Source organism: Pan troglodytes, chromosome 16 (assembly GCF_028858775.2).
Source record: "Pan troglodytes isolate AG18354 chromosome 16, NHGRI_mPanTro3-v2.0_pri, whole genome shotgun sequence".
Classification (NCBI taxonomy): Eukaryota; Metazoa; Chordata; class Mammalia; order Primates; family Hominidae; genus Pan; species Pan troglodytes.
In genome coordinates this window covers 33,460,086-33,471,398 of record NC_072414.2, presented here as the reverse complement: position 1 = coordinate 33,471,398, position 11,313 = coordinate 33,460,086, and the positions used below count along the sequence as shown (strand labels likewise).

Sequence of the window (11,313 nt, the reverse complement as noted above, 5' to 3'; positions counted from 1 at the left end):
CTGAGGAAGAGGGGGCCAGAGGAGGGAGGGGCTGAGGCCTGAGGCACAGGAAGCTGCATCTTGTCTTTGAGTTTTATTAGGAAGGGGAGTCCATCGTAGTGTGAGAGGTTAGACCAGAAGGTCTAGGCTTGCTAAATAAAATCCACGGTCTGGCACCTCTGGAGAGGGCAGAGCCTCCTCAGAAGAGCTGGCCTGAGGAAGAAGCCCTTTGCCCCCTCCCCTTCTATAAGTTAGTGTCATTTGGCTCTGGGAACGCTGGGGCCCGGGTGGGCAAAACCCCTGGCATCGGCGGTGCCCCCCCTTAGTGGCTGGCACCTGGCCCTGCAGGACCCGGTGAACTGCCCTGCACCGCGGGGCTTCAGTCTCAAGCCGGCATGCACAGTGGGGACAAAGCTGCAGGTCCACATGTCAGGTGAGCGGCCCGCGGGGACAGGAGTCCAGCCTCATCTCTCAGCCAGGCTGGCCAGGATGCCAATGAGATTGTCCAGCCCCAGCAAATAGCCGTCCTCGCGGTTGCCCTCCTCCCAGGGCCGCCGGTGGTCCAGGATCTGGCCATCGGGGAGGGGCGTGGTCTTGCCGAAGTCGATGAGCCACACGCCGGCGCGATGGCAGTGATCGTGCACAAAGAGGAGCGAGCTGCCGATCACCTGCGAGCCCCGCACCGTCAGGCCGCGGCCCTGCCCAGAGACGCCCTTGCCGGGTTCCCGCCCTAGCCCTCGCGGCCCGGGCACCCGGGCAGCCGCCGCTTACCTCGTGCCTCCTGAAGAACTCGGATACCTCCAGGGTGTCCCGGATCTGCTGCAGGCGGTTCAGATACCGCCTCTGCAGAGGGTGGGGTGGGAGAGGAGGGCAAATTAACTAAACGCCAAATGAGCCCCTGCTAACGATGAGGAGCCGGGACCCACGCTGGGCTTGGCAAATGCCGCCAGGAGGAGGACCCAGGGCCCCGCCCAGCGTGGCCCAGAAGGGAAGGAGCGTAGAGCAGTTGCGAGCCAGCGCGGTGAGGGCCATGGTGGGGACACAGCCGAGGGCACTGGGCCAGATGGCAGGGGCAGTCCTCGGCTTCAGGCTCCCCAACACCTCAGGGTTTGGGATCCCGCTCTCACCAGCACTTCCTCATCTCCTTGCACAAACTCTTCAAAGACGCGAAGCACCTGCTCTCGGCTTCGCGTAGTCTTGAAGTCGGTGCTGCAGGAGCCGTCCGCTTTCTGGATGTGGGACAGGAGTGTCAGGGGCCCCGGGCCCGCCAGTGGGGAAGAGGACAGCGTAGAGCAGCGGTACCTCCCAGTTGCAGGGGACGGCGAGGCGGTGGGAGAGGGCGGAGGGGCAGGCGGGGCGGGAGCGGGGGATCGGGAAAGACAGCGCGCAGTGGGGCTGGGGCGGTGCCAGCGAAGCGCGCCTGCCTCACCTTGATGCCCTCGATGCGGAAGCCGAGGGTGGTGCTGGAGCTGATGCCTTCCCGCCACTGCATGTAGCGCGGCTTGGTGACGGCGCGCTGCGCGTGCTCCTCCTCCGTGGGAGCTTCAGGATCCACCGCCAGCATTTTCTTGTACATGTCCTTCCGCAGCTTGGGCCGCTCACGGGCCTTGGTCAGCTCCTCCTCTAGGTAAGTCCTGTGGGGGCGCAGGCAGCGGCCAGGGCATGAGGGGGCGCACACGGAGACCCCTTCGAGCACTCGCCCCGGGTCCCCCTCAAGCAGTTGTCCCGGCCCCGGACCCCTACTTGATCCCCCCAACCGACCTGGCAGAGCACGCATACCTGACGCCCATTTTGCAGTCGAGCACACAAGGTCCGTCGAAGCCATCGAGCAGGTCCTGCAGCTGCAGGTAGCTTTCGCCGTCGCGCTCCACCACGCCGTGGAAGGCAGGCACGCAGCCGCGCAGCGCGTCAGCCATCAGCCGCGCCAGGCAGTAGCGCTCCGGCTCCGAGCAGCGCTTCAGGATCAGCCCGCTGGTGCCCGCCGCCTTAAAACTCCCTGAGGACCGGCATCCGTCAGCGCCGCCCAGCCCCTTCCCGTCGCGGGCACCCGCCCACCCGCCCCACGGCTCACCAGTGTGCCCTGCCAGCTGCACCCAGGCGTAGCGCTTCTTGAAAGGGCTTATGACCGGCAGATTGACCATGGTCCGGATCTTCTGCCAGTGGTTTTTCTGAAAGCGACAGGGTCAAGGTCTGATAATCGGCGTCTCGGCAATGCATAAGCCCTCCCTCCACTGAAACAGGGTCTCGCCACGCCCCCGACCCACCGGAAGCAGCTGGGGCTGGATGAGTCATTAATTCATTCATTCACTCTGGGAAGGTTTATTTGTGCGCCTGTGTGGCGGGTGCTGATACAGGCGCAGTGAAGGTGATTCCAGCGTCTCCAGTGAGCTGTCAAGAGCCTGGACTTAGCATCTGAAGCCCCCGGTTTGCGCTCCAGCTCTGCCACTGAAGAACGCGTGGGCAGGTTACGAAAATGCTCTGTCGAGGTTTTTGAACTGTTGTGAACATCGGAATTACCTGATGGTCACCCTTGTTAAAAATTGCAGATTATCAGGCCTACCGCAGGGAAATTCTAAGTTGGTCTAGAGTAGGGCCTTTTTTTTTTTTTTTTTCAGATGGAGTCTTGCTCTGTCACCCAGGCTGGAGTGCAGTGGCGCGATGTGGCCTCACTGCAACCTCTACCTCCCGGGTTCAGGCGGTTCTCTTGTTTCAGCCTCCCAAGTAGCTGAGACTACAGGTGCACACCACCATGCCCGGCTAATTTTTTGTATTTTTAGTAGAGACAGGGTTTCACCATATTGGTCAGGCTGGTCTCCAACCCCTGATCTCAGGTGTTCCACCCACCTCGGCCTTCCAAACTGCTGGGATTACAGGTGTGAGCCACCAGGCCCGGCCCCCCAAATTTTTATTACTACCAATGCCTCAAAAGATTCCAGGGCCCAAGAAACAAGCCTCTGTGCATCTGTAAGAAAAAGATCTATAAAATGAGGAAATAACTATCCTTACTGGGTTGCTGTGAGTAGTACATAAGGCTTAAGCATGATAGGCGCCCAGCTCCCCCATCCCATTCCATGGTATGAGGTAGAAGCTGAACAAATCTCAATCACTGATTCCTTCACTCAGGACCTTGGTTCCTCTCATTTAGGGAGACAGACATACACAGAAACAAACCTGTACACAGGCCCAGGGCAGGAAGGCCAGCCTGGCAGGGCCTGGAGAAAGAACAGGGCTGGAGAAAGAAAAGGCTCTCCAAGCCTCTCCTGCTATCCCTGGATTCTATGCACTCATTAGCTGGCAAGGCCCAGGGCACCCTTGGTTTTTATCTGGACCTAGAAATCTTAAGCCATGAAAATAAGATGCCGGGCTGGGCGAGGTGGCTCATGCCTGTAATCCCAGCACTTTGGGAGACTGAGGTGGGCGGATCACAAGGTCAAGAGATCAAGACCATTCTAGCCAACATGGTGAAACCCCGTCTCTACTAAAAATACAAAAATTAGCCGGACATGGTGGCATGCGCCTGTGGTCCCAGCTACTTGGGAGGCTGAGGCAGGAGAATCGCTTGAATCTGGGAGGTGGAGGTTGCAGTGAGCCGTGATCGAGCCACTGCACTCTAGCCTGGCAGCAGAGTGAGACTCCATCTCAAAAAAAAGAAAAAAAAGAAGAAAATAAGGTGCAAACCTGAGGGCCTGTCAACTTAGACAAACCTGGGAAGGAGACGAAGGTTGTTTTTTGTTTTTTGTTTTTTTTTTTGGTGTGCCCCTTATCTCTTCTAGCCTCCAGCTAATCTTGAGAGCATCCCATCCTCTGGACCTCTCCTCTTACCACCCGCAACTCGGCAGCCCTGTGTCCTCTCTGAAGTACACAGGTTGGCTCATGTCAACTGTGTCTGCCGCCTCCCCACAGAGGCACTTGCCTTTTAGCACAGTTACACATGTTGTACCCCCACAGGAATACACCTCCCTGACAAGAGGGAGTTCTAAGAGGGAGAGAGAGAACTGAGGAGGTGGCCTAAGTAGAAGAGGGCTGCTGACCATAAAGCCCTTTCCCATGGGGAGGAGATGGAGGTTATGGTAGAGCACTGGGTGGGAAGTCAGTAGTTGGTTCCAGTCATGGCTGTGTCACCTTCCAGCTGAGTGAACCCAACCAAGTACTGCCATCTGTGTGGGCCTGTTTCCCCTGGGAGGACATAGCTGCTGCCGTAACACGAACCATCAAATGCTGCCTGCCTATTGCATGTCAGGCACTTTCTCATCTTCCATCAGGCAGCATTGCTCCCACTTTCCTACTGAAGCCCTTACATGGCACACTAGGGTGTGATCACGTGCCCAATCCCCAGGGATCTGGGGGTGTAGCCAGAAGCAGCCCACTAGAAGCATGACATCACTTTCAAAACTCCTTTTAAAATCTTTAAATACACACCAGGTTTGCATTCTGCTGCATAATAAATCCAAGTTTTATTATAAAACTCACCACCTCCAAACCCTCAAGTAAAATTCCAGGAAGATGATGTATGTGCCATGTATATTCAGCAGCACCATCCTGTACCCCCTTCTCCCACACTCAGTTTAAGAGCCATAACGAATGCACATGCATAGCAAGTGCGTGAAGTGGTATCATTCCCATTTTACAGAATGAAATCAAGGGGAGTTACATCCCCTCATGCCCTGCCTCCAGCCTCCCAATCTCTGGCTGAAGCTATCAGCCCATCCTCCCTCCCCAAGTTCCAACTGCCCCAGCAGGTTCCAAAGTATCCCCAGCAGGATGCTACCATCCTGCCTCCCTTTGGGGGTTAAATGGGATGTGGCCTGAGAAAGTGCTTTGTGCGTGGTGAAGTGATGTGCAGCAATAAGGCAGTCTGAGTTTTGACTTCTGGGGAACACTGAGACCTGCCTGGGGGCCCTTCTCTACTGGATGGCCACCTTTGCCTTTATCCAAAAGAATGAGTTTAATGGCTGTAGGGACCTGCTAGAAGAATTTAGGGGATAGTGGGACCAGAATGGACTTAGTGAAGAGGAAACTTGCCTTGGGTTAGGCAGGGTGAGGGAACTGAACCATCCTTTTAGAACTGTGCAGAAACAGTGAGGAGGGCTGGCAGGTGGGCCTGGCAGAAGAGGATTTGATGTGTGTCTGAAAACCTGGGCTATTACCATTTGATTGATGGACCTGCTCCCAAGCAGGGGTAAAATGGCGTCATCACCTACTCTCTTGACCTTGGTTTTCTGCATCTCATAAGAATCAAGAGCAGCAGCAACTAAGGCCAGTCCTAGCTAGCAGGTTACAAAATACTTTTTTTTTTTTTTTTTTTGAGACAAGGTCACACTCCCATTGTCCAGGCTGGAGTCCAGTGGTGCGATCACAGCTCACTGCATCCTGGACTTCCAGGGTTCGGGTGATCCTCCCACCTCAGCCTCCAGAGTAGCTGGGACTACAGATGTGAGTCACCATGCCTGGTTGATTTTTTGTATTTTTTATGTATGTATGTACATATTTATTTGAGTGGTGCGATCTCGGCTCACTGTTACCTCTGTCTTCCAGGTTTGAGCGATTCTCCTGCCTCAGTCTCCTGAGTAGCTGGGATTATAGGCGTGCACCACCAACGCCTGGCTAATTTGTATATTTTTAGTAGAGACGGGGTTTCATCATGCTGGCCAGGCTGGTCTCAAACTCCTGGCCTCAAGTGATCTACCTGCCATGGCCTCCTAAAGTGCTGGGATTGCAAGTGTGAGCCACCGTGACATTTTTTTTGTATTTTTAGTAGAGACAGGATTTTGCTATGTTGCCCAGGCTGGCCTCGAACTCCGGGGTTCAAGTGATCCTCCCGCCTTGGACTCCCAAAGTGCTGGGATTACAAGTGTGAGCCACTGCTCCCAGCCTACAAAAGATTTTCATACCTATTATCTCATCTGAGTCCTCCGTCCTACCACCTGAGGTTGCTATGACAGGATTTAGCCCCCCTGCCAGTAATGGGTATGGCCAAGCATGGCAGGAGTTGTGCCAGTGTCATGGAACTCAACTCACTTCCACCTTCCACCTTAGGGAGATACCTCCCCCAGAGAACATCATGCTTTTAAAAATGAATGTAAGCCCAGGCGCGGTGGCTGACACCTGTAATCTCAGCACTTTGGGAGGCCAAGGCAGATGCATCACTTGAGGTCAGGAGTTCGAGAGCAGCCTGGCCAACATGGTGAAACCCCATCTCTATTAAAAATACAAAACTTAGCCGGTGTGGTGGTAGGTGCCTGTAATCCCAGCTACTCAGGAGGCTGAGGCAGGAGAATCGCTTGAACCCGGGAGACGCTTGAACATCCTCTGGCTCGGGCCTCCCTCCATGAAGGTGCCCTCTCTGGGAGACTAACACACAGCCAGAGGCTACCTGGGTATCTTGAGGCAAAGGCTAGGATTGCTGACTGTGTGAGAGACTTTAATGAAGTCACAGGAGGGCCCTCTGATAATTCCTCACTCCTAGGGCTGAACAGGGAGTACCTCTCTCTGGGCAGGGCTTGGCTGGATACTAGCCTCAGACCCTCCTTTGTCTAAGCTCCATTCGGAAGCCTTGAAGACACCTGCTCATGCCAGATACACAGTGTATCTTCTGCCAGAGCAGACCAGCAGGTGGGTGAGTGCTCTGTCTTTGGCACTCACCCTTGCTCCCTGCCTCCAGTCATCCAGGCTCTGGTTGAAGCTCTCTACCAGCCCAATACCCTCCCCATGTTCCAATTGCCCTATCAAACTAGCACTCCCTGTGGTCGTGGTGGTGGGAAGAGCAATCAGTTTAAATTTATAAAACGATTTGCACTAAGGTATAAGTGACCCACGACTTCACCTTCCCATGGGCATTAGCTGTTTAAAAAGGAAGTCTGTTAACCTAAATTCTGCTCTATAATTAGTGGAAAGCGATGTGTGGGAATTCTGAGTCCAGGAGGGGATGGCATCCAGGTCTCCTTACCTATCCTGGAGCACAGAAAGAAGAAAACCAGATGAACAGGAGCCAAACACCCTCTCTTTTCCTCCAGCAATACCCCACAATTGTTTGAGGAGGCAGGCAAGGCCATAGAGTCATGCAGCTGACCTTGCGGGTGGGCCTCCAACTTCTCCCCTGGCTGGTTAGGAAAAGCCTGCCCGTGACTTTTTCCTCTGCCGGAGTGAGGCTGCCCAGTTTCAATTTCCCTGCTCTGGGCAGGCTGGAGAGGGCTCCTAGGAGGTGAAGGGGACTACGTATGCCCCAGGCAGAGAGGTAGGCAGGCAGGCAGGCAGAAACTTCCTGGGCTCCGGCCTGCCTGGGCCGCGCGTAAGGGGCTGGTAAGCCGGGAGTTCTAGAGTCCGGCCCACGTGCATCCTTCACGGTCAGCCGGACCAGCCTTGCTTCCTGCCTGGGGAAGCCCTAAATTGGCCTGGGCCGGCGCGCTGTGCGGCTCTGGGACCTGCGGCGAGGCAAAGTCCGCCCTGGGCCCTTCCACACGGACTCAGGCAGCCTCTGTCAACAGCCCCTGGCTTATCTGCCGCCGCGGTGGCTGTTTGCCTTCGGGGAGGCCCCGGCGGGCCTGGGGGTGGGGAAGGCCTGGAAGCCGCAGCCTTGGAGCTGGAAGGGCCCTCAGCGGCGATTTGCACCGGCTCCCGACGGCTCGGAGGGCGGCGGGGTCGCCCAGGTCCCCGAGGCTTGACCTTAGCCGGGGCGGTCTCTACACCCAGGCTTGGGCCGCAGGACCTCCTCCTAGCGCACTCCCTCTCCCAGGCACTTCGCCGAGTCCCTGCGGGCGGAAGAGGGAAGCGGGACGCGCCCGCGCTTCGCGCCCTTTCGCCTGCACCGCCTCTCAGGTGTCAGAGCTTCCGCGCCCCCGGAGCTGCTGCTCAGGCTTTTCCGAAGAGGCGGGGCGGGGGGCCTCTCACTGCCCCACACTCCACATCCTGGGAAGCCCCGGCATCCGCCCCCCGACCTAGGCAAGGGTTACCCCATAAACGATCCTGGGTCCGGGGCTGCTCTGACCACCGGGGAAGAAGAAGGGGAAGCGGCAGGCTAGTGACCGAGCCGGCGCACCCAGCACCTGGCGGCGGGGGGTGTTCCTGCTCTGTAAGGCTTTTCCCCTCTGGTGTCACTGACAAACCCCATCGGCCTCCGGGCTTGTGAACCCCTGCAGGTCGCCACAGCTTCCCTGCCTTGTCCCAGCCGATTGTGCGGCGGAGCAGGCGCGCGGCCACAGCTCTCCCCGCCCCGCCGCGCCGACCCGGCCTTATGGGCAGGCCCCAGACGCCCGAGGCCGGGGGCGCCCCTCGCCTCTTCCTCGGCCTCAGGGACACTTGCGAAACGTGGATCTAAAGAAAGTCCTTCGCGCAGACCACGGACAGTTATTCAAGGTATTTGGCCTTAGTTAAAACGAGGGGAACAAGGAGGGTGTCCCGGGAGCCGCACATCCCTAAGTGGCGGGCGTCAGGAATGACTTAACAGTGCCCAGGGCTGTGTTTTCCGAGGGTCAGACCTGGTCCCAGAACACCCAGGCTATCAGAGGCAGAGACTAGCAGAGTGATCCTGCCCCCTTGCAGCCTCAGTTTACCGCCCCTCTCTGCCGCGCTCAGGAGCGGCGAGCCGGGAAGATGGGAGGCAGGGCGCGCACTGGGTGGGCTGCGTTCCGCTCCCAGCCAGAGCTCCCAGGCCCACGCCCCTCCCTCCCCTGCGTCCACGCCTCGTGCGGGCGCTGGGAGCAGACGGCAGCGGCTCCCGAGCAGAGCCTGGAGCGCCGCTCCACTCCCACTCAGGAGAGGGAAACCGTGGCAACGGCGGGGGTGCGGCCGCGGCACCGGAGAGGGGGCGGGGGGTAAGGGAAACTCTCCTTCGCCTCTCTCCTTCCGAGGGTTCACCCGGCAAGGCTCAGCCCCTCCGATCCCTCCTGTCCTAACCCACAGCCAACAAGGTCCGCTACCCCCGCTTCGCCCAATCCCCGCGGCGGGTCGCCTGCTCCTCGCCCAGCTTCTTAGACGCCCCAGGGCCAGCGCCACGACCCGCCGGCGGAGCCGAGGTGAAAGTTGCCCAGGCGAGAGGTCGGCCAGGCGCCTCCCTCTGACCCCCAGATTCCTCCTAAACCGCGAGAACAGGACCTTCCGCTGGAGGGAGCATGGACAGGAGCGGGTCCTCCGGGAGCACCGAGCCAGGTCCCCCGTGCAGCCCCCGCGCCCGGCGCTGGCCCCGCCCCCGCGGCCCGTACCTGACCCACGTCCTCGCCCGCTTCCAGCTGCACGTTGCCGCGGCTCCGGCTCTCACTGTCGCTCAGCAGGTCGTCCTCCGAGTCCTCGAGCAGCGACGAAGAGCCAGTGGAGGAGACCGACGAGGTGGAAAGGCGGCGCGGCTGCTGCAGGTGCGAAGAGCCCGCTGCCGGGAGGCAGTCCCTCTCCCGCTCCGGCGGCCCAGGGCTGGTCGGGGGCACGTCGGGCTCCTCGGCTGTCACGGTCAGCTGAGGGATCACCGGGGCCGGGGGAGCCCGCGGAAGCCCGTTGGGGACCTGTCCCCCACGCCGCTTGGCCCCGCGGGCCCGGGGCTCCCCCGCGGCGGCGGCCGCAGCGACCGCCGCACAGCGCGCCTCGAAGAGCAGGCGCAGCTCCCCGACACTCCGGCGCGGGGCCCGCTCCAGCCCCGGGCTGCAGGGCCTCGCGCCCCCCGGCCGCGCCATGCCCGTTGGGCCCCCGGGCAGGGTCATTTCCCAGTGCCGGCGCCGCCGCTGAGCCCACCAGCCCGCGGCGCGCCGGGGACTGGAGCGGCTCGGCGCCCCCGGCTGGAGACGGCCCCGGGGCGGAGCCTGCGCCGCTGCACGCCCGCGCCCCGCCTCGGCCGCGCCCCCCGCCCACTCCTTCCACTTTCAGAGAAAGCGCGGGCCTCCCAGGGCCCCTGCGAGGGAGAGAAGGCTCTCGGTGACTCCTCGGGGTGGCGGGGAAGTCCAACCTCCGTAGGCACAAAACCTGGGCCCGGGCCCCGAGGCTTCGCTCCGCCTGCCCTCGGGGAGGTGGGAGGGGCCGCTCCGCGCTGGGGCCTCGCAGCCTTCCCGGGCTTCGCGGCTGGGAGAGATTCCTCCAGGCCGCTCCACAGGCCCTGTCCCCGCGCAGGAGAAGCTGGTCCTACTCTTGGTCCCCTACCCCGTTCCTCGGGTTCCTTTGCGTGTTCATCCCTCCCGGGCAAGGGCTTCAAGTCTCGGGGCCTTTCTCCGGCCCGAGCTCCTGAGCAGAGTTGAAGGCCCCCGGCTTCCCGAAGAAGCCCCACCCCAGGGCGTGCACCCAAGTGGAGACTCTGCCCCAGGGACGAGCTGAGGCTGCTCCCCGCAAGTTCCCCACTTCCCGGCGGGCAGAGAACAAGGTCAGGGGGCGGGGCTTGGATCTGTCCCCGTGGCCCAGCCGAGTCCCGGGCTGCATCTCCCCCGCTGCTGGGTGGCAGGAGCTGAGCCCGCCTTCCTCCTCCTCTGTTATAGGAGCTCGGGGCTTGGAGTCCGCCGTGTGGCGTTCAGCAAGTCATTTCACCTCCCTCGACTGCGGATTCTCCCGTTGCTGCGAGAATAAAATAAAAGATTTGAAATCAGGTACACCACACTCTAGATGTGATTTGTAGGCAGTCCCTTTACTCCCTCCGTATATTTCTGCATTTGTACATTTAGAAAAACCTCATCCAACCCACAGAGTTGTGTCTGTAAAACTAGGAAGACAGCACTGATGTTTAAGAGTTTCAGACACTGCAAAGTGCTTATCAGTGTCATTCCATGTGGATCTTCGGCCACTTCCCATGTTGGTAGTCAGCTGACCGACCGGCGAGGCTGCTTTGAGGAGAAGCCACTGTTTCCTATCTTACCATAGTGCCACAGGAGTGAGGGTCCCCCGCTCAGGCACTCAGTGTCTGGGGATGGCTGGGGCCCTGGAGACAGAGCAGCCCCAGAAGGATTGCCTTGGATGCTGAGATGGCCGCAGGAGGGGCTTTCCTTCCCTTCTCTCCCCTCAGCCAGGGCTCAGGAATGGCCCAGGAGAAGGAAAGAGGAAGGTTCAGTGGGAAGACGGGAATCTTCGGCAAAGCATAGTGGCTCAGGCTTGTAACCCCAGCACTTTGGGAGGGCAAGGCGGGCAGATTGCTTGATCCCAGGAGTTCGAGACCAGCCTGGGCAACATGGCAAAACCCTGTCTCTACTAAAAATACAGAATATTAGGCAGGTGTGGTGGTGTGCACTTGTAGTCCCAGCTACTCGGGGAGAGGCTGAAGTAGAAGGATCACTTGAGCCCGGGAGGTCGAGGCTGCAGTGAGCTGAGATCACCACCACACTCCACCACCACACTCCACACTCTAGCCTGGGCAACAGAGTGATAACTTGT

General features: G+C 59.4%; 1 protein-coding gene and 1 long non-coding RNA gene across 2 annotated transcripts; one reads left to right on the top strand and one right to left on the bottom strand.

Annotated features, from left to right (window-relative positions):
- Positions 1-54: 54 nt before the first annotated feature.
- On the bottom strand, positions 55-9,744 carry ITPKA (inositol-trisphosphate 3-kinase A). The gene is made up of 7 exons (XM_001149577.6): positions 9,177-9,744; positions 2,051-2,147; positions 1,759-1,975; positions 1,409-1,613; positions 1,107-1,208; positions 751-822; positions 55-647 (listed from the first exon to the last, which is right to left on the bottom strand). Exons 1-7 carry the CDS (start codon positions 9,663-9,665, stop codon positions 444-446), a joined length of 1,386 nt encoding a protein of 461 aa, XP_001149577.2. The 5' UTR covers positions 9,666-9,744; the 3' UTR covers positions 55-443.
- A 486-nt stretch (positions 9,745-10,230) lies between these two features.
- Positions 10,231-10,543, top strand: LOC134808444 (uncharacterized). Its single transcript, XR_010151355.1, has 2 exons — positions 10,231-10,315; positions 10,428-10,543. It is a non-coding gene; the product is annotated as an uncharacterized LOC134808444 (long non-coding RNA).
- Positions 10,544-11,313: the final 770 nt, after the last annotated feature.

Bases quoted from the DNA above. Each gene is read 5' to 3' on its own strand.
- ITPKA (XM_001149577.6), bottom strand. From the start codon at position 9,665: ATGACCCTGCCCGGGGGCCCAACGGGCATGGCGCGGCCGGGGGGCGCG. The intron at 2,148-9,176 runs GTACGGGCCGCG...TGTCGCTTTCAG, and splicing joins CGGGCGAGGACGTGGGTCAG to AAAAACCACTGGCAGAAGAT. The intron at 1,209-1,408 runs GTGAGGCAGGCG...TCCCACATCCAG, and splicing joins TCCGCATCGAGGGCATCAAG to AAAGCGGACGGCTCCTGCAG.